General features: G+C 36.5%; 1 protein-coding gene across 1 annotated transcript; it reads right to left on the bottom strand.

Annotated features, from left to right (window-relative positions):
* Nucleotides 1–806: 806 nt before the first annotated feature.
* LOC110921955 (ABC transporter B family member 1) lies at nt 807–9,266 on the bottom strand. The gene is made up of 10 exons (XM_022166283.2): nt 8,719–9,266; nt 8,527–8,581; nt 8,250–8,425; nt 7,973–8,173; nt 7,554–7,813; nt 6,686–7,002; nt 6,372–6,595; nt 4,604–4,977; nt 3,124–3,838; nt 807–2,230 (listed from the first exon to the last, which is right to left on the bottom strand). The coding sequence occupies exons 1-10, from the start codon at nt 9,160–9,162 to the stop codon at nt 953–955; spliced, it is 4,044 nt and encodes a 1,347-aa protein (XP_022021975.1). The 5' UTR covers nt 9,163–9,266; the 3' UTR covers nt 807–952.
* Nucleotides 9,267–23,892: the final 14,626 nt, after the last annotated feature.

Below are 23,892 nucleotides of genomic sequence, written 5' to 3'. Positions count from 1 at the left end.
AGGTTGTTTGTCGGGGGATATCTTAATCCTTAGTAAAAGTAAAAAAGTATAATATTTTATACTTCTGTGCATTTTAACTGTATTTTCATTTTATCAATAAGTAATTTATGTAATAAATATGTCACTTTGTTTGTATTTATATTATTTGAACACTTTGTGATAATGTATATTAAATTTTTCGACCCGCGAAGTTCGCGGGTGATAACCTAGTAGATATACAAATTCATGAAAGTTGATATATAACTCAATGAATAAACCATTAGGCTATGGGGTATAGGGCTTGGGTTGGGGCATGGGTTGGCTGAAAACGCCCAAGCCACCACCCCGGGGGCTTGGGTTGGGGTGTGGCCCTTGGGGCTTGGGTTTGAAGCCGGGCGTGGGGCGGGCTAGCAAGGTGACATGGCGGACTCTCAATGGCCAAACCAAACTCATGCCCCAAACCCAAGCCCCACCATACCCCATGAGCGTGGGTTTGAGTTTGCTTTCCACATGTCAACTCATGCCCCCAAACCCACGCCCACCATACCCCATAGCCTTACAAGAGGCGTCCCGTGTCCTTATATAAGGAGTTTCTAAATTTGGTGTAAATTGTGATAATCTATAATTCACACATTTTAAGCTAAAAATATATTTAAGACTGGCGAAATTTGGGGAAAATTTTATGTGATGCATGTTTGAAGTTTGAGTCTTTTATGTCATGTTTCAATTTGTTTAATTGGTCCAAATAAGAGTCTGTTAACTATGGACTGTGAATCTCTTAAAAACATTTTTTATAGAAGTTTGTACATCAGTACACAAACATTCTATGAACACAAACTATAATATTCTTTAATAACTGTTACTGTTAATATGCTACTATCAATATTACTATTACTATACCAGATTATACAACACCAAAAATATTCAAAAATCAAGTTGTTTGTATGATTAAAATGTGACAGTTTTTTTTTCACTACCCATCTATCTGGCGTTTAGAACTCGAACCCAAACCCCCCGAAGCCATATTCGCAGCCTCCCCATGTGAGAATCTTTGCAACTGTATCATTTTCGCGTAACACCCATCGGGGTAGTTTTTCAACAGATGCGAGTGAGACCCTTGTTCAGCCACTTTCCCATCATCAATCACCGCGATAACATGCGCATTTCGTATAGTTGATAGTCTATGTGCTACAACGATCGTCGTTTTCCCTGAGCAGACACGCTCGAGAGCCTCTTGAATGCATTTCTCCGACTCTGCATCGAGTGCACTTGTAGCTTCGTCTAGTAGCATCACCTCGGCTTTCCTTAAAAACGCCCTCGCGATGGCGACTCTCTGCTTTTGACCGCCGGAAAGCTGCACTCCGCGTTCCCCGACAAATGTTTTGTAGCCGTCGGGTAATGCGGAGATGAACTTGTGCGCGTTAGCAAGGGTCGCTGCTTCGATGATGTCACTTTCACTTGCTGATTCGTGTCCATATGCAATGTTGTCATAGATCGTGGTGGCAAATAGGCACGGTTCTTGTGGGACGACCGCGATGTGGCGCCTTAATGACTTTAAGTTATATTTCCTGATATCTTTTCCGTCTATCATCACGCGTCCCGATGATGGTTCGTAGAATCGTTGTATCAACGCTATCACCGAGCTCTTCCCACAACCGCTCGGGCCGACTAAGGCGAGCGTTTTTCCGCCTCGAGCTCGAAGACAGAGGTCACGGAACACGAGGACATCTGGGCGAGTCGGGTAAGAAAAGTCAACATGTTTGAGTTCAACTTCACCTCGGAGACGGTCAGGGACAGGGATCGAGTCTACCTCATCGGGCTCAATCTCGGTTCTCCGGTCTAAAAGATCGAAAACTGACTTCATCGCTCGACCGCCCTTGATGAAATCAGGAGCAAGAGTTAGAGTCTCGGCTGCACCATTCGCGGAGACCATGAGAACCATGAACACCCGTATAGTCTTTGAGAAGTCGGAGATACCGTGCTTAACGAGCCAAGATGCATACCAAAGGCCAATAGCATAAGAAGCATAGAGCAGAAACTGAGCTATCCCGAACCCAATCCCGGCTATCTGTCCCTTCCAGAAACATCTGCGAAGCGGCTTCTCGAGACTTATCGTAAAAAGGTTGACAATTTTCGCCTCGGAGTTGAACGCAGCCACCGTTCTCATATTGGCTACCGCCTCCCCTGCTAACTGTGTTGCTTTCGCATGAGCACCTTCCAAGTCGCCCGAAAATCCTTGCATAAACATTTTCTGTCAAAAACAACAAACAAACGGTGATCGTTTAGCAACGAAAACTCAAGCTGCCAGACTGGTAACCGTTATATATAATTAGGGCTGTAAACGAACCGAACGTTAGCGAACAGTCCCTAAACCGTTTGGCGGGAAGTTCGTTTATGTTCATTCGTTTAATAAATAATGAACAAACACAAACAAGAATTTTGTTTGATAAGTTAAACAAACGAACATGAACAAAGGCTACATTTGTTCGTTTATGTTCGTGAACGTTCGGTATGTATTCATTATGTTCGCTCGTTTATGTTCATTTGTGTTCGTTCATTTCAAGCTTTTTTTATGTTATATTTTTTATTGGTTTTAATTTTTCAAAAATATTAAAACCATAGTTATACTTTACGTCTCCGTGAACATCCTCATTTGACCATTTCAATTTTAGTTTGTGTTAAAGGTTGATAAACTTCTTAATTTGATAATTTATGTGTTAATTATGTTTAGGACAATTATGTCAACTGTGTTCGGATAGTTATGTTAAGTACTAATTTATTTTTGGTAGATTTTTCGTAATATTTCCGATGAAAAATGCAGATTGTATTTTAAATGAATATACAATGTCCGTTTGTGTTCATTTATGTTCATGAATGTTTGTTTGTGTTAGTTTGCATTCATTTACGCCCGGTAGGTGTTCATGAACATGTTCGTTTCCTTAATGAACGAATACGAACAAGAAATCTCGTTCGGTAAGCGTTCATGAACATGTTCATTCCTTAAAGGACACAAACACGAACAAGGCCTTGTTCATGTTCGTTCGGTTCGTTTACAGCCCTATATATATATATATATATATATATATATATATATATATATATATATATATATATATATATATATATATATATTAACACACAGACCTGCAAAACAGTAGCTGCAACCACCAGTGGGAAAACAGCAACAAGAACAAGTGCAAGACGCCACTGAAGGACAAAACCGGCGGTGCAGGCCACCAACATGAGCGCCGAATTCTGCATAATCACCGAAATCCGATCACCGATTGCCGACCGGACATTATTAGCATCGAGAGACAACCTAGCCGCAATTCTTGAGCTCTCATTCTCCTCCTGATCGAACCACGCCATTTCATTCCTCAAAACGGCAGCCAGCATTTTCTCTCGAACCCGTTTAGTCAAGTTTTCTCCGACCACATCCCAGAAAAAATGCTGCAAAGTGTTGAAAATGAGTGCAGCCGATGACACCCCGATCAGCAGATAACAGTATTTCCCAATTTCTTTAATCATGTAAGCGTGGTTTGGGTTGTAGTACACGCTGAGGACAGCACTTAGGACGTAAGCGAAAAAGGCGCTGAGTGACCCGCAAATCACGGACCCCACCGAGCCGATCAAGGCGTATGTCCATTCGGGTGAGTTCATTTTTGCTAGCCTCCAGAAGGAACTTGCTTGCATCTTAAACGGGAGCTTCTCGTGGCGGTAACTAGGATATCCACCTTCAATTGATAGACTGAAGTCCGATGTCGAGAAATCTGATAACCGTCGGGAGTATGGTGATCGACCATAAGACGAGTTCCGGGTGATTATAGGTGAACTCACTGAGTTCCTTGCACTTGAAGGCCTAAAATACAGACAAAAAAAACATAAGCAAGCAAATCCGAAAATCGTGTCATACATATGAACCTGAACACGACCCAAATATTCGTGGGTTGACCCGAACACGACCCATTTCAATCACTGATTGATTTTATGTGATAATTATAACTTAAAAAGAGAAATTGGCATAAAATACACACCCAATTCAATTTATGACATAAAACACATTATAAAAAATACAATATGATATAAATGGGTTAAATGGGTCAACCTGACCGGGTTGACCCGAACCCGACACGTTTAGCTAAACAGGTTCACGGGTTGAACCCGTTTAGACTAAACCCAAACCCGTGAATTTCGTGTTAGGTCCGTGTCATGCTTTTGGCTCGTGTCAGAAATTCACACCCCTAATCACAAGTGGTACAGTTTGACTTTTGAAGTCAAACCAGATATTTTGAAAATTAATCAAAATCTGATTGTGTTTCTCCCAGTTTTAAAAAATATGTATGTATCAGCATTAAGTTGGATCTTAATCCATTTGCCTTAAAAAGTCAAAACTATAAACAAATCCTAGTTGCAAGCGGTAAAGTTTGACTTTTGAAGTCAAACCAACCCGTTTAAAATGAGATAGAATATTGCTATATATCTTGCCGCTGACTTAACATCCAGCATTTACATGGTAATTCTAATGAAGTTCAATGTGTGATTAACATTTTTCTTTTGGATTCAAGAGAATCAGTATCAATTTCCATTTGAATAGCTTGTTGACTTTCACGAAGTCAAACATTACCTCGCACTACTCTTTCTGGCATTAATCATGGCAGTTTCATGGGCTATTTCTTGCATCTTTATAAGCTTAGCATATGCACCATTTTCGCCTTTTGCAAAAAGCTCATCATGAGTTCCCATTTCCAAAACACCACCCTGCTGTAAAACCACCACGAGATCCGCCTTACGTATGGTGGAGAGACGGTGGGCGATCACAAGAGTTGTCCTCCCAATCATGAACCGGTCCAACGCCTCTTGAACCAGTTTTTCAGATTCGGAATCCAAAGCACTCGTCGCTTCATCTAAAAGCAAGATTGCGGGATTTTTTAACATTGCCCTTGCTATCGCTATCCTCTGCTTTTGACCACCGGATAGTTGTAATCCCCTCTCCCCAACCTGAAAAAAATATTATTATTTTTCACATGCTTGTAAAATTCTCGCCTAGCCTCCAATTAGTCGCTGGTCAGAGGTTCACTGAATAATTTTCATCTAATTCTTGCCTAGCCTCCAATTAGTCGCTGGTCAAAGGTGGTCAAATCCGGTCCTAATCGTCCAAAAATCGGTGACAGACACAGTCTAGCGATTTCGGCCACATCTGACCAAAACCTGTAAATTCTGGCCAGATTTCGGCCAAAACCTGTAAAGTCCGGCAATTAATCTTATCTACTTCAAAATATGTGTCGAAGAAGGTGTTAAAGCATATTTACTTAAAAAATTACATATAAAAATGTGTGTATATACATATAAAACTAAAAATTTCATATAAAATCCTAATCCGATTGATCCTTGTTAATCCCGATTAATCGCTAGCCGGTGCTCCACTGGTTGACTAGCGTCTAGTGATTCTTACAACACTGACATTTCATAAAAATCAAACCTTTACCATAATTTCAGGATTTATTTATATATAATAACAATAATTTGTACTTTGACCAACTCCCCATATTTCTTTCTTTTTTAAATTGTTAATGCAAGAATCTTATCTAGCATTATGTGCTTAATTTGTGATGGTCAAAGGATTCCCTTAACATGCTCCTGGTCAAATTAAATCTCTGATTTTGTTCTAAATTATTGTTTACTTCAACATTATAAATCATCTTAGCAGTTTGACTTTTCGGTCAAGCACTACCTTGCTTAGTTATAAGGATTTGCACATGCACTATTGACTCAAGAACCATGATTTTTTTTTTGAACGGCCAACAAACTCAATCCCGAGCACTCTCGGGGCACCCACTGGACAAACGGAGTACTCCGAGAGTAACCCGAGTCCACCACCAATTCCGGGGAAAACCCGGTTACCCACCCGCCCGTAGGCACGACAGTGAAATTACCGGTAAAACCCGTTTGGCTCAAGGATCCAACCCAGGTTTCCCTGGGTCTCCTATCATTGCCCACCAGTGCCTCACTCTACACCAAGTGGGAGTCGAACCTGCATCTCTCAAGAGAAATGCAAGCCCTCCACCACTTGATCTAGAGATCATTATATGATGTATGATGTTTCATCTCCATTATTGTATGTCCTTGAAGAAAGTTTCACCTCCACCAAAGTTTGACTTTTTGTACGAAAAGCTAAGTTTTCTGTTGACCAAATGGCCCATTTCTCCAATATTATAGATGTAATAATGTAGCAACAAAAAAGCAATCAACTTTATCATAACTCTTGTCTTCTAGGCAAAGTGATTACATTTTACCACCCGACATACTCCACACAAGTAGGCCCGCACTAAAACAAACCAATGGATCCGGCTTAAAATTACCAAAATACCCTTACGGTGTAAAAAATGTCTGACCTGAGTATCATACGCGTCTGGTAATTTAATGATGAACGAATGAGCGTTTGACACACGAGCGGCTTCCTCAATCTCGACCGTCGATGCATCAGGTCGACCCAAAAGTATGTTTTCTTGAATCGTTGTAGCGAAGAGTGCGGGCTCTTGACTAACCAACCCGATTTGTTGTCGTAACCATTTTAATTTCAGCCTCTTAATGTCATGCCCATCTAGCATTACTTGTCCTGTAAAAAGTATAACACAAACATGGTGTTGTACAATATGAAAAGAGAGTTGTACATATGCATGAAGAGTCATTGTTATTCGTCAATTACCTGAAGTAGGATCATAAAACCTTTCAATGAGGGAAACCACTGTGCTTTTTCCAGAACCACTGCTTCCAACTAAAGCAATGGTCTTTCCAGCAGGAACACTTAAACTAAAATTATTGAGAATTTTAACATCTGGTCTTGAAGGGTATGCAAAACTGACATTCTTGAGTTCTACAAGCCCTGAAACAGAGCCTAACTCAACGCCCGATTCATCGTCTTTGTCAACGCTCGGTTTGTGATCGATTATTCGAAATATTTTTGCTGCGGCTACTCGAGCTTTTGCGAATGCAGACATACTCGGGGCGGATTGGCCTAAAGCACTATAATTTTTAAAATTTAGAAAAAGAATAAAATTCATCAGTAAAAATCTTAAATTTTGGAGTAAAATGTCATTTCCTTCCCTGAGTTTTGGCCAGTTTTGCGACTTTCGTCCTAAGGCTTGTTTTTCCGCATCTGGATCCAAAAGGTTTGAAGTCTTGCGATTTTCATCCGGCTCGTTAACTCCATCCATTTTTCTCCGTTAAGTCAAGGGTATTTTCATCTTTTTTGTTAACTTAAAGGGCAATTAGGTCTTTTGAATACTAGTACATTATGCTAATTGCTTGTACATAAAGTGAAAAAGACCGAATTACCCTTTAAGTTAACAAAACGGACAGAATTACACCTGACTTAACGGAGAAAAATGGATGGAGTTAACAAGCCGGATGAAAATGGCAAGATTTCAAACCTTATGGATCCAGATGCGGAAAAACAAATTACAAACCTTTGGACGAAAGTCGCAAGAATGGCCAAACCTCAGGGACGAAAATGGCATTTTACTCTAATTTTTACAAGAAGAAAGAGTTGAATATTGTTCAAATCAAGAACTTACAGGCCTCCAATCATGACAGAGAACATAGTGGCAATAGCAAGTCCTCCATTGGTGTGATTGTGTCGAACAAGGTAGCCTCCATACCATAAAAGAAGTGCATAACAACAAAAGACGGTGAAATATGTTGCTCCTAATCCAAATCCTTTAGAAAATCCGGTTTTGTATCCGAGTCTTTGTGAGATCTTTAATGCAGAGGAATAAGCTTGTAATGCTCTTGATTCTCCAACGTATGCCAAAACGGTCCGAATTTGTACAATCGTCTGCAAATTTGGATAATTTAAAAAATACCCAGATGGTAAAACATGGTTTTTTTTCATTGTTAACAATAATCTCATGAACTTAACCACAATTCAACAACACCCATATGAAAAAAAAAAAAAAAAAAAAAAAAACACACACACACACACACACACACACACCTGCTCTGCAATGTTTCCAGCTTGTGAAAGAGCATGTTGACTTTTAGAAGAAAGTTTAGCTAAAGTGGTGGCATGAATACCTCCAATAACTGCAATAAGAGGCACCACAGCTAGTGTAACCAGTGCCAACTGCCAAACTGCAGTGAATCCCACAACAAAACCAGAAACAAATGTTGCCATATAGTGTATGAAATTCCCCAACTGCCATACACAAATAACACCAAAATGTTTAGTTATATAGAACCAAAAAGGGACTGAAAAAAGACTTGATTTTTACCTTCTCACTGATGGCATCTTGGACCATAACAGCATCAGTGTTGATAGCAAACACAACATCTGAAGTTCTGACTTCTGTGTCAAAGAACTGTATGTCTTGACTCAATGCTGCTTCTAAGTATTTGATCCTCATTTTTGTTGACTGTCTCTCTCCTGTATACATCCAACATGATATCTCTACAAAACACAAAACACCCATATCAAAGTTTCAATCTTTTTCAAGAATATGAATAAAAATTTGAAATTTAACAAAACCCTAAATTTATAAAATTTAAGACCTGCCCATGAAGATGCCCATATTGCAGCTCCAACCACAAGAAAGTATAATGCATACTACAAAAATTTAAAAAAAAAAAAAAAAAAAAAAAAAAAAAAAAAAAAAAAGAAACCCATCAAGAAAAGAAAGAATTTGAACAAAAAACAAAATAAAAATCAAATCTTTGAAAAAAAAAAGATGAAAAAGGTGGCACCTTTAACACTTCTTGAGACATTTTATCAATGTTATTGGCATTGGACCCAAATGAATTAACAAGATCAGCAAAGAATCTTAGGAAAATTGGCAAAGAACAGCCATGAACAAAGGCACCAATTGTTCCAATTCCCATTAATACATAATCTAATCCATCTGCAAACCTAAACAACTCTCCAAACCCAACTGTTGCTGCACTGCTGCTTTTCTCCTTCTCATCTTTATTACTGTTTTGCCCCTCACTTTCCATTTGTACTCTTTTCTGTTGGGTGTTTTGAGGTTGTGTGTCTTCTTCAGTTACTGGGTCCAAGTTTTGATTTTGATTTGAAATTGGAGTTGGGTGTTCTGATATAAGTTCAAGACCTTGCATTTCAGACCATTTCCATTGCTCTATGCCTTTCTTTTTTATCTCCTCTTGGTCTTGGGATTCTTCTTGTGATTGCATTTTTCTTTTATTTTACAATTCCCTCTCTCTCTTTCCTCACTTTCTCTCTCCTTTGTCTCTCTCTCTCACTTTGAGTGTAGTGTGTAACTGTCAACGACTAGAGGGAGTGGTTAACGGTAAATATTGTGTTATATATGTTGTGGGTTACATCACACGGAGTAGGCGTAGAAATGTGGCGTGGAAGCCCTTCACATTGGGCACATCACCCTGTGTATAGCGTGGAGGGCGGCGTTGTGGGTGGAGCTTGAGGATCTCCACCGACGACATGTAGGGCAAATGGGTGGTGAGATGGCGGCGTTTCATTGGTAGATGGATTTTTGGGTTGGTTTTGATTAGTCTTGTTTATTTTTTTATTTTTTTTTTTATAAAAATGTCACTTTTACGCCTCTCTCGCTCAGTGTTTAATTTGTTTACCACACCCTTTTGCTGATGTGGTTGTCACATGACGTTTAATGCTTCCTCTTCATGCCCTCCCACTCCGTATAATTTTAACGTCTACTATTAAATCAGCATGGAGCGTTAAACATCACCTCCTTTAGTGAATGAGGGGCGCCAAATCATCAATACCCTCTTCACCAATCCTTGAGAGATGGAGTCCACCTCCTTTTAACCAATCACATTATTTTTTTTTAACTTAAGTATTTGTTATTTCACTACCTAGTTATTAGTTGGTTTAGTTATTGTCTCATTACTTACGTGGTGTTGATGTACTAACACATTTTGAATGGTTTAGTTATTCAACCACACATATATAATAACAATTTAGGAGTGAGATAATTAGACCACAAGCAAGTGCAGGGTGGGCCTGCGATCAGGGCCCAAATCAATATAGGGCCCGAAAAGTTTTTAAATTTTTTTATATATATATTTAAAAAAATCTGGATTTCTTATAAATAGGGGATTTTGTATAACAAGTTTAAAACCCAATTAAAAGTTTGATAAATAAGGGTCTGCTTAAAAGGCCCAATGGCCAATCTTAAATAAGGGTCTGCTTAAAAGGCCCAATGGCCAATCGCTTAGTAGGTAGGTTCGATACTTTGATATTTTTGCTACACTATTTTTGTTAATTTGTTTTATCAATTTCATAACATTTATCGTTGTATTTATATATTTGCTTAAATAATTGATGAGTTTATATTATACGAAGATTGCGAATAGGGCCCAAAATTTTTATCTTGAACAGGGCCAAAAAAAAATTTATGACTTTTAGAGACGGCCCTGAATTAGACCATATGTAATGGGGCTTTATAAGGGCATGAAAGATTTTGATAATGCCCTTACACCATTACTCATGGGCATTATATGGGCATGAAGAGTGAGGGGCATTTCTATAATAATGCCCAAAGAGAAGAAAAATAATGGAAAGTAATAAATGAAATGGGCATTAACCATTACACCTTTTTTAAAAGGGCATTATGATGATGATGTGGTGAAAAATGCCCCTTAGTGGGCATTAACCATTACCTATGGTCTTAAATAAACTAGAAAATGTAAGAATCGGTTAATTAAATAGATTTTAAAAAAATGATATTACACTAAAAACTGATGTATTACACTAGTTTGAAATTAGTTAATTATGATATTATAAATGAAAAATATCTGATAATTTAAAAAAAAAAATGATGTATTACACTAGTTTGAAATTAGTTAATTGTGAAAAAAACAAGTTAATATAAAAATATATATTAAAATGTTTTCTTAATACACTTTTCTTTCTAATACATACTTGGTAATTTTCAATCTTATGGTTCATAAAGAGGTGGTATGACATTTTAGGGTAAAAAAATGTAGCGATAAAAGTATATCAACGTTGGAGACGGTGGTCAAGAGTCGAGAGGAGTAGTGCGGCAAGGGAGATATAAGGATCTAGCCATCTAGGGCAAGACGCAAAAAGTGTTAAGGAAGAGAAAATGTAATCATGATGGGGATCTCGTCTAGCTATGGGTAGGCCGAGAGAAGTAGAGCGGCAAGGGAGATATAAAGATAAATAGACATGTATATATATTAACTTTTTATTCAGGATTACATATATTGTCCCTCAATAGAAAATACACTCAAGTGCTCAACTAATAAAAGGATGAAGCATGTAATGTTCAATTATGTCTTTCCATTGTCTTGCTTGTGGTTAAGTGTGACAAATATTCCGCTTGAAATCTATCTAATTATGAAAGCTTAGTAAAAAAGTAACATTTTGCTTTAGTAATTATATCTATATTTATTAGAGCATCCCATTCCCCTCAATATTCCATGTGATATTATGAGAAAAGCACATATCTTTGTCTTTATCACCTTTACTTGGCTAATGTGACATGGTGGAAATAGTTATCATAAGCTACTTAACAAAAAAAACGTAAAAGTTATACTGATAAACAGCATTGATAGAATACTTGTGTTTTATAACGTAAGGGTGAAGGGGGCAACCCCCTAATGAGGTGAGGGGAAACTTTTTTTTTAACCCAATCATACGTTGTCATGTCATTTCCCCTCTATAACTTCCCTCTTTTCCAAAAACGTACAGGGTGCACCCCTCATGAGGTGAGGGAAAACCATTTAAAAAAGAAAAACATATTATTGGTTGAAAAGTTAGTGGGCCACCCTCTTCCTCTCTTCCCACAATCGGTGAACATCCACCGATTTTAATCCCCTTAATGCGGTGAAAAGAGATGGCGGCACCCTTCCCTCATGCGGCAAACAGTCCCCTCATGCATTCAACGTGAACGCTCCGCTCACCCTAACCACACATATATAGGTGTAGGGTGAAGAGGACACTCTATGCAAACCAAAATAAATGAACCTACAAATGTCACCTCATTTTAAACCAAATTATTCAAAAATCAAATAACCAAAATCATGAATCTACTAAGACCATGCGTAGTGGTTAGCTCAATAATGCTCTCATCATGGGGCGTTTTCTGTCATGTGGCAGTCCAGTCAGTATGGGAGCATTATTGGGCGTTATTGCAAAAGTGTCGTAGTGGGAATAATGCCCAATAACGCTCATGCAATCATTACACATTTTTTTAAATTTAAAACATAAAATTCATCATTGATTTAAAAAAATTACACTACTTGAAATAAAAAAAAACGGAAAAAAAAATAACAGAATATAAAAAAACGGAAAAAAATAAAGTTAAAAAAAAGGATGATGATCTAGAGTCCATATTTTTCCGGAAATTTTTGGCGTTGCATTTGCGTAAGGATCAACGCGTCGCCTTGGAGGTGATCGATCGGTTTGGACAAAAACTCAATGTCCTTTTCCATTTGCCTCGCCTCTTGCATCTCGTTAAACTTTTTGGTTTCGGCGACGCGTTCTTTCATAGTCTCCAAACGTTGGTGGCCGAGGTCTCGAATGTCTTGGAGACGACGGTTCATCTCCTCGAAATCTTCCTTCCATTCGAGATCGGAAGACGACTCCACCGTTTTTTCCCGGTTCGCTTATCCTTTCTTCTACCGGGCGGTTGGGCCAACTCTTCTTCAAGTTGCTCGTCAACGTCCACAACCTCATTTAGTTCGACATTACGGCATCGGAAGTCGGTGTTTCAGGGTTAACGGAGGATGATGTTTTTGACCGTTTAGCTCGACGTCTACTACTCGACGTCATGGTCACTACGCCCGCGCACTTTGGACTTTTTCATAGTAGATCCCAACACTTATAGTACGGGAAAGGGCATTTCGTTCTCTCGTACTTTTCCAAAGCCTTCGTTAAACCCCCGACGTCACCTTCTCCGCTCGGGTGATTATCGTAGTTACGTTGATACACTTCTTGGAAGGAGTGACACTTGTTGTTGATGTCGGTCCATTTGCTAGAAATGGAATCTTTGTCACGATGCTCGCCCTTACCCCACGTGCTATAAAAGAGTGCACGAATCCTATTCCAAAATTCGGGGCCCGTTTGAAAGTTTGCTACAAATTGAAATATAAAGTTGTACGTTAAAAATAAAACAAAATAGACGTGTACGAAAAAATAAGTAAAAAAAAAATATAAAAGTTACCAACTTCGGGGTCCTCCGAAACCTCGAGCCACACCCGAGCCAACGTGTATTCCTCCTCCTTCGTCCAATTAAGGTAAGAATGCTTACGTCGAGGTTCGTTCGTGTCCTTCTTCTTATGCGACCTTCTGCCGCGTTTGGATGTCTCTCGCTCCGGTTCGGGTTGCGTCTCCGGCACGATATCCACATCGGGTTCGACTTGTTGTTGTGAAGGTTGCGACCCGCCGGCTTGACCAAAGCCGAAAGTGGGTTGCACGAATGGAGTAGCGCCACTCAAGTAAGTCGCGTACGATAACATGTTCGGGTCCATGTCTTGAAAGTTAAAGGGTTGTTGCGGTTGGGTTGTGTTCGGGTTCATGGGTCTTGAGGGGACACCAAATGGGGGTCGGAATGGATGCATGTTTTTATAAATTATAGAAGTAGTAGAGAGAAAGTTTGAGAGTGTGTAAGTTTTTTTATAAAAAATGATCAAAAAGTGAGTAATATATATAGTGTGTTAATATCGGAATTAAAAAAATCAAATAAATAAACAAATGACCGTTGCCAACGGTCAACTCCATTCCCAATTCAATTTTAGGCGTTTTTTAAAACACGCCGGGGACAATTTTTTCTCGAAACACGCTAAAAAACGCCCGGGTGTAATGGGATGGGGGCGTGTTCCGGCTTTTTTTTTTATTTTTTTTTAAAACAAACGCCCCATTACGGCGTTCTAACGAAAGAGTGTCATCTCATTTTAAACCAAATTATTATTTTAAAAATCAAATAACCAAAATCATAAGCGCCATTCCAACTTCTAAGAATGAACCAAAATTTCATATTTTCACTTTTTAAGTTAAAATTAATTTATAACTTTAACAACAAAAAACCACAATTTAAAAGCCAAAATTCCATATTCTCCAAACAATATGGTTATGGTCAATACTATCAAACATCCCCGGAAGGCCAAATCTAGTTTTATGTGTATTGTATAAAAGTGCTATGTCGTAGTTAGTTGGTGTAAAAAAAAAAAACTCTTGCCGCATATACATTTATAGATATTGTCTTACATGTAAATCATGAGATGGTTTTTAATCGTCTCTTTCTTTCTCTCCCGTTATATGTATTTTTTTTTTCATTGCACTACATACAAGTGTCTATATGGTTATCACAATTTTTTTTATTCAAAGGTGGTTATGTTTTGAATGGACAAGTGTCTATATGTTATTACATTTTTTTTTATTCAAAGGTGATTATGTTTTGACAATGAAAATAATAAAATTTTAGATTTGGTGTAGAAAGTCCAATTTTGTTATCGAAGGCAATAAAACAATGTTTATAAGACAATGTGTTAGGTGAAATATGAAGAAAAAAAATGGCGTTATGTAAGTGGTGGATGGTCTCATATTTCACACGCAAGAACATATTTTGTGAAGAGATGAAGTGTGACATATGTTATTGTCTTATTGAGTTGAGATGGTCGAATATGACCGGGTATTTGTGTCATTTAAGATGTATTAGAACAAATTCTAATAACCGGTAGTAGTGGAACCTAGTCTATTCGTATGCTGTTTAGGTGGGCACTGTTGGCTAAACTAGGTACAAACCTAAGCAAACTAACTAATACTATAATTTACAATAACGTATTACGGTACATAATTTGTACACAAAACTAAAATAATATATTAATCAAACTAATTTTAAAGAATCGGGTATGCGGATGATCAACTAGTTATTTTTATTTCTCATCAAATTTACATATCTATTAGATAATATAATGGTTAGGATCATGTAAAAAGGACACTTTCGTAAGAAGTGTGAGAATACATAAGAATTGACATGTAGATAGGGCTGTAAACGAACCGAACGTTCAGCGAACAGTTCATGAACCGTTCGGCGGGAAGTTCGTCTATGTTCGTTCGTGTAATAAACGAACGAACATGAACAAGAAATGTCGTTCGATTAGTTAAATGAACGAAGATGAACAGAAGTCTCGTTCATTCGATTGTGTTCATGAACGTTCGGTAAGGTGTTCGTGAACGTGTTCGTGAACATGTTCGTGAATATTCGTTGATTTGCGTTCGTTTATGTTCGTATGTTTGTGTTTTAACTGAAGATCATTGTAATTTCTTATATTTTATTTGTACTTTTTATATTATTAAACTTTTATTTATTTTATTAGCATAACAATTAAACTAGGAAACCCACTTTCCCCTTGTTTATACACCATTTCTCTTTCATTTCTTACATCGTCGAATACGAACGACCTCCGTTCCACAATGAGGGATTCAAGTTCGAGTGCTACTCTCTGGGCCATCTATCTTTATCCTTTGTCCCGTTCGCCAAATTTATTTGTGTTCGTTTGTGTTCATGAACTGTTCGCGAACACACTCATTTCCTTAATGAACGAACACGAACATAAAATCTCGTTCGGTAAGTGTTCATGAACCGTTCGTGAACACATTTATTTCCTTAACGAACGAACACGAACAAGGCCTTGTTCGTGTTCGTTTGGTTCGTTTAGCCCTACATGTAGACATCATGTTTTGGATTTGTGCATAATGTTGTGGGTTGTTTTGGCAAGAAAAACACCAAACATAACAATTTAAGACACAATGCAATGAATTATAGGCTTAAAAATTAAAACACTATGCCAAGAAAGTTAAGTAGTGTGTTTTAAGTATTAGGGGGGGGGGGTTAGTGCACGGTCCTCCCAACCGCCGGAGTGATCCCACTCCGGGAGCCGCTACCCGACCAAGCTAGCTCCGCGGTGAATTCCCCTTGCCGAGTTCTTACCCTGGGCGACATATGCCACTCCCAAGACTCGAACCCGGTACCTCTGGGAAGAGGTGGGTGTCGGTGGCCAACTGGGCTACCCCAGTTGGTTGTGTTTTAAGTATTAAGCAGTGTGTTTTTGTTGTTTTTAAAATTCATGCCCATAATACATTGCATTGTGTTTTAAATTATTATGTTTGGTTTTTTTTCTTACCAAAACAACCCAAAACATCATGGCTAAGTTCAAAACATGATGCCTACATGTCAATTTCTACGTATTTTCACACTTCTCACGAAAAAAAGATCATTTTTACAGGAAACTCACCCATCATTTACATTAGTATTTATCTTATTAACTGACACAATATTTTCAGTACGTTTTTCACTTTATATTTTAATACTTATGGACTTAAATATATCATTTAAGCTGATCAAGTACATAACTTATTTTTTTAAACTACAAAGTTTATTAAAAAAGCACCCAAATCAAGAAACCTCAAAGTAATAACAACACCAATAAGAGGTAGACCCACAAATTTAATACCGGTGTAACGTAATACGTGTACATTTCTTATATGCTATATAGTATGTGATACTCGATTTTTATATGTTATTTACATAGTTTACAAGATAGTGCACCGAACATCTTCAAAGACATACACCAATACAAATTTTTTCTTTTATGTTACCAGCGCCGATGCATCCCCATGAATACAAATTTTAACTACAAAATTTTCTTTTATATTACCAGCGCCTATGCACACCATCCAGCCTTCTAGGATCGGAGACTCATTTAGTTTTTTTCGACTGTAGTCCCTTCTTGAGCTCCTATTACAAATCAATAAAAGTTGAATCGACTCCAAAAAGCCCGCATAGCGATATAACAAGTTGCTTGGAATATATTTTTAGTTGACTAAAGTTAACATACCACATTTAACAAAATATATATTTAACTATTAAATCATTTTTATTAAGTGAGTTACAGTATTAAACTTTATAGTACTTTGCTCGTTTCAAACATATAAATATGCTTTGTAATATTTATCATTATATAATCCTTATTATGAATATTATCACTAGTATTACTATAGTTAAATTAGTTTAGGAAGTGCCAAAGTGATTGATTAACGCGTGGGTATTTATAATGATTTTATATTGGAAAAAAAAAAGATTTCCACATAAGAATCTTAACTAGTTGGTTTAGGTGGAATCCATTTCTCAAGAATCAACCGAAATATGCTCTTTTTAGATATAAAATCGATCACTTTTGTAGGTATCCTTAGTGGGGCAAAGACTAAAATACTTGGGTTTTTTTATCTTTCTTTAAAAAACAAAATACATATTTTGAATTACAAAAAAAATTACATTTTATTAAGTTTTCCATTCTAAATTACAACTTATATTAACATGTATCTATATATTAATTTGCAACTTCATGATATGAGGTAAAGTCACTCTTCAATTTTTTACAAGTTGTCGCACACGTAGGCTTAATTTACAACTTGTTGATGCACACATGAGACTCATTAAACACAAACTCAACCCTTTACCGCCAAACACACCACCATCTTCGTCAACAAGCGGTCTTGATCTGTGCCAGGGGATTTTTCGTTTTGAGAGGAAGAGTACAGAGGCGCGGGGGGGGGGGGGGGATGACGAAGTGGGGTTTTCGTTTTGCGAGACCACGATGCAATGGCGGTGGCAGCTATAGGAGTTTGGTGGGTGAAGGGTTTGTCTAGAGTCAAGATGGAGATGGTGGTAAGGAGATTTTTTCAAACCCTCTAGTGGAAACATTAAGAAAATAGCGGTAAGAAATGATAGAATTATAGAGAAGGATTAGTGGTAGAGCCCATAATTAGTTGAGAAAACCGTGAAAGTCCTTGTATAACACCTTGTGAAACATAATGTTGCACAACGTATTTTTTATTAAAAAAAACATTAGGCTATGTAATATACATGTTGTTGGAAAATTAGAATAATGTGAATGGAAATTAATTTAGTGATAATTAATGGGACTCTTCATGGTGACAAACTCTTGAGTAGAGTTTTTATGTCACTTGATTAGCTTTTATTAGAGTTTTTATTTCTCTAATTAAATACCTAATTAAGTGAAACTTTACTAGAGTTTTATGTCTCTAATAAATCACCATTTAAGAAAAACTTTTCATAACCAACATCTCTTGTAAAAATAGTAGGCTATGTGCCTTATTTTGAGATAGAGAAAAATGATAGAAAAATACAAGAGAAGGGATACAAGAAATATACATGATTATATGGAGAGTTCTTGGAAAGAAGACATACTTGGAGACCCATGTGATGGGTACTTAGAGAAATATGTTTTCTCTATACGATTTCATCACCTTCGTATCATAATTTTCCACAAGTTCTAACACCACAATTACCGGATGTAACCTTGGGCCCGTGAGCCATCTCCGGCAGTACAGACTGCTTCGGTTGTTGTACCCTGGGAGACAGACGTGTCATATTTAGTAGAGGCGCGAAATCTGTTTTAAGTGAAGCGTGTTTGAACACGTGTCTCAACCAAATTCGTCAACATTTTTTTGTTCTTTTTGTAGGAAATTATTGTACATGAAGACATGGTTCAAGACCTCGTTGAATCCTACACAACGGACTGAAAACACAACGAACAATACAAATAGACGCGGTTAAAGATCAAGTTGAAGACTTTATCTTTTGAAGATATTGGTTTGAATCGATTGTTTTAGTTCATATTTATTTTCGTTTGAATTTGTACACGGTTCATGTGCTACAATTTCCCAAATGTTTAAAGAGAGTATCTTCAATTTTTATTAGTTTTATTAATAGAAACGTGACCCATTTCCTACAAACTTAAAACAGATTTCGTGAGATTGTTGGTACAATCTTAAAAACCTTATTGATAAGGATTTTGGGTTTACGAAAGGATTTATAATAGAATAAAAAAAATATATTTTTTAGAGGCTATGATCTTATAAATATTTTCTTTTGGGAAATATGTATGTGGTACAACTTGTTGTGTTTGGATTTCTTGAGATTGAGATACAATCTTAAATCCTATACCGTGGTACAAAACGAATAGTTTTGGTTCAACCGTTTGGTTTTTGAAACGATTTTGGGAATCGTTAATTTTTCTAACTTTTGTGTTAGATCGGGTTTATTAGTGTAAACCATACGTTTTTTGTAAACGTTAAATTTTCTAACATGTGTGTTAGACCGGAATTATTGGTGTAAACATACGTTTTTTTGTAAACGTTAAATTCTCTTACGTAGAGTCTTTTATGTCTTTAAATAAGAGTTTTTATGTTACTTGATTAGAGTTCTATGTCTCTAATTAAGTCTCTATTTAAAGTAGACTCTTCATCCACCCATGGATTGATATGAACAAATAAGTCTTATAATGATTTTTGTAATCATTTGTCTTCTAACATATGTGTTAGAAACGTTCATGAAACGCGTTAGTTTGGAAGCAATTTTTTAATTGTTCAGTTTCTAACGTGTGTATTAGAAATGACTTATTTATTTGAACAATATATGTGTTTTTAGCAAGTCGAATTAACATTTTGTGGAAATGTTAATATTTCTAACGTGCGCGTTAGAATTTCTTTCATTTTAACATGATTGTTAAAAATGGTTAAAATACAAATGCTTTGAAATGTTTTATGTTGACATTTTATATAAGCAATTTGTTGTAGCATTGTTTTAATGCTTTGTATGATTTAGAAATAAAATATCATACATTGAAGTTGATGTTTGATTGGCTTCAAGGAATTAAATCACCATAAAGTGATGGTGTGGTATTTATATGAATTTAATGAAATTAAAATCATTTACTATGGAAGATAAATTCTTAAGGAGAGTTTCATGTCAATTTATTAGTTTTTATTAGAGTTTATTTCTCTAATAAAATCTTTAATAAAGTGAGACTTTTAGTAGAGTTTTTATGTCAATTTATTAGTTTTTATTAGAGTTTATATCTAATAAAATCTCTAATATGGTGAAACTCTTGAATAGAGTTTTAATGATGACATTTGATGAGTTTTAATGATGACATTTAATTCTCTAATTTGGTCATGTTTCGTATATATAAAGTGACTTAAATTTTCTAACACGTGTGTTAGAAAATGTGTATCACGAATACGAGGTTAGAGATTGTTCATAATGAACAGAAATGTTTTATGTAAACATTTAATTGCCTATGTGAGCATTAAAGATGATGAGAAATGGTTTATTTTATAGACTATATCTTTGGAAAACGTTTTATGTAAACGTTCGATTCTATAATGTGCTTGTTATAACGTTTTTTTTTTCTAACATGCGTGTTAGAAAATGTTATTTGGTGAAAAACAACTTGGTATTATTGTGAACAAATTTAATTGTTCAAGTTTACTACTTAAATGTAGTATTTGTAACAACTTGGTGTTGTTTTGAGCATAATTGTCCAAGTTTAAAGTTTAAACACGAAATGGGGAACTTGTACTTACAAGTGCATGGAGTCTTATTGAGGGAGTACCTCAAGACATGCCATGGGACGATATTGTTGAGAAGATTTCGGTCAGATTATAAAGTGTTGAAGATAAAAGCACTTTGCTATTTGATGTCTACATATTGTCTATGCTTTCGTTTAAATTTCAAAAGTGATTGTCACTTATTATTTAGTTTCCAATGTATTTATTGTTATGTGTTCAATATCTTCGGATAACACATGCAATGTTTTACAAAGAAATAAATCACTAATGGTTGTGACGTATAAATTATTTTTGTGGAAAATAATTATAGCGTCGGTTATACATTGTTTAAAAGAATATGGTTTTAAACGGATAGTACATGAAAATACGTGGACATAAACAACTTGAGAGTTGTTACATTGACTAAAAGTCAAAGATGAAACATCAAATGTATAACCAAATCATGAATGAGTAATGAAAGAACGTAGTGAGTGTATTGAGATGAAATACACTAACGACATTCATGTGACATACTTCATTAGAAGTCATTGAAAAAAAAAATTCCAAGTGTGAATTCTAACATATGAAAGTAAAAGTACTATATGTTATTGTATACCTTTAATAAATCTTGCGAGATTCATAAGTAGATGCGTCTACCACTTGATTATTGTTAGATCTATATGGAGATTTTACATTCATTTGGGAGAGCATCCTAAATATACATATCTCCTAATGAATAACAATAGATGTGTGCAAATCACTTATGGCAAAATTATGAATGTCATGTTGTTGAGTGTCGATCTAGTTAACTCTATCTCACACATAATAGTGATTGTAGACAAGAAACATTCATCTTGTTGGTGATGAATGTGTTCACCAAGTGATTTGGATTAAGACTTATGTTTAAGTACTTATGAGTCAATGGTAGATTGTTGGAGATCAAAGGTAATCAAGTTATGTTCCTTAAATGAATGATGAAATTTAGCTTTGTGCTATATACAATAATTTGTGAGACCTTCCTAAATATTGATGTTTTAGGATTATGAATAAGTCTCATTATTTTGTCTTAACAAGGGATGAATGTTGCAAAGTGATATTATGATATCCTTAGGGCTGTGAAGAATCAGAATGATGCATCTTCTGTTCACATGCTAAAGTATTGTAGTCTAAAGCATGCTAGACTAGTACTCGGTTAATTATGGGTCTTGACGGAGACTAATTAACTCTAAACATTCAAATGTGTATGAACACAAAAAGAATTTGTGTATGGACAAAGTTGAGAGAGAATTTTCATTCATTATAAGGAAATGACATGTAACTTTTAAAAGTTTGTTCGAAAAGCTAATGAGGAGAACTCATTGTCTAAGCTTATTCTAGATGTTAAATTAGAATTATTCTAAGTTGGTGACAAACTTATGACAATGGCATGTGTTGCTTTGGTCAGCTCGGAAGCTTGTGTAAGCTAATGCAATATGAGTTGAATTCACTGATACAATAAGGTTGGTCTTGTTCAATCATATGTGTATAAATGTCGCCATAAGTGGTGTTACGGAAATGTTTATCAAATGGCAAGAAATGTGGGGGAGGAACCATTTAAGAAACAACCCTATAAGGGTATGTAGATATGGTTCTCATCAACACATCTAAATGTTATCCAATAACACTTAAATGTGGGGGGTGTCTTGCATTTGTTTATAGCAATAAGGATTTTGTAATCCAATCTAACATTGCAAATAGACGACTGAGTGGAGGACACAAAGGTCGTAGTGCATAATGGAGATGTGTTTGCCTTAAATGATACACGTATCTTACGAAGACATATGTTATAACCAGATTCAGATGGCCACTGAGGTTATAGTCTTAGAAGTTGACAATAGGCAAAATTAACTTATGAGTTAAGAACACATCATGACAACTGATCTCAAATACGCAAAGTTATTTGCTAATGTTATGGATCCAACAACCTGAGGGTTTATTAGAGATCAAGTTGTGGAATGGGACTGAAGCCCTTGAAAAATGAAGTTCATATGATGGAAACCTGATGTAACAACTGTCACTAAAACCGGTAATTAGGATAATAATTATCCTATAAGAAAACCCTAATTAAGACACCCAAGTAATTTGGCATAAACCCTGAAATTTCCGGAATAATTGGAATCCGGATCAGGGCCCCTAAAACTCGAGGGGGGCAAACCCTAATTGATAATTATCCTAATTAAACCGTTGCTATGATCTGATTGGTTGGATTTTTGAGTCACCTAAGCTATAACCGAACTCAGCTAGGCTAGGAAGTAGGTCGCAAGCTTTACGGACCGTAAAAGGATAGCCATACGGACCGTAAGCATACCGGTCAGCCTTACGGACCGTAAGGGGTAAGGCATACGGTCCGTAAGGGAATCAAAATTCCAGCTATAAATAGCCGACCTTGGCATGCAAACTGTGATATTAAAACGTTTCACAAATCCTCTGTGGACGTTCAGTTATACTCCGATCAGTTCACAACACACACACACGATCACGAAACGCTGCCGCAATCAGGGTAATAACTCGATCGCTATTACGATTCAACGTCCGATCGATTATAACTATCCAACGATAGTCCGGGTGCTGCTCAATCGAGCTTGTACTTTGATTATTCGTCGTGATTTCGACTTGAATATTAGAGTGCTGTTCGAATTCGGACTATGCTCTGTTATTCGTTGTGAATCTGATTGAATTATCGAGTATTGCACTGATTAATCGTTGTGAGGGTTTAATCTCGTGAATTGACGTAAATGTTGTATTAGTTACTAACCTGCCTGTGTGTGCATTGTGTTAAACTAGGTGTAATCAAGGCTAATCAGTAGGCTTATCTATTTGCTCGTTAATCTGCAATGTGAGTCATTCTTCTTTTTAAACTGTTTTCTCACAGTTTGTGAGTAAGTATTACAAAACTCCAAATTATTTTTAAAGGTTATAATTACAGGGATTAAGTCTTTGTAATCACCAAATTACAGCTGGTATGTGGGGTATTGTGCACATTACTATTTTTATCACTCTAGGTGAGTGAGCCTGATACTCGTCACTATTGGGGCGACGGGACCCAATAGTGGTATGACCACAGTCACAGATCCGGTCGAGTGACAAATACCCATTCTTGATAATTGGTTGATAGAAACATTGTAATCGCTCTTAATACTGTGAATTTATAACTAACGGGTCGTTTTAGAAAATGGAATGATTCACTCAGTATTTCCCCGCTGAAAAAACCTTTTTCAAACATGTTTCAGGTGATCTGTGTGATCCAGGAAAAGTGCAGTAAAGCACTATCAAGCTCAAGAAGTGGCTCAGTGTAAATAAACCAATAAAACGTGTTTTGAAAAATAAAGATTTCTGTGTGAAATCAACTTATTGTAAATTATGGGATTTATCCCTTAAAACTTTGTGTAATATATTAAACGAGCATTTTCCGGTGAAAAGATCCTGTAAATAAAAGACTTCCGTTGTCGCATAAATCCGATACCACGGAAATTCTGTCCCGCGGCTCCTGGAACGGGTCAAACCAG

This window comes from Helianthus annuus, chromosome 7 (assembly GCF_002127325.2).
Source record: "Helianthus annuus cultivar XRQ/B chromosome 7, HanXRQr2.0-SUNRISE, whole genome shotgun sequence".
Taxonomy (NCBI): domain Eukaryota; kingdom Viridiplantae; phylum Streptophyta; class Magnoliopsida; order Asterales; family Asteraceae; genus Helianthus; species Helianthus annuus.
This window is presented reverse-complemented; position numbering and strand designations above follow the sequence as displayed.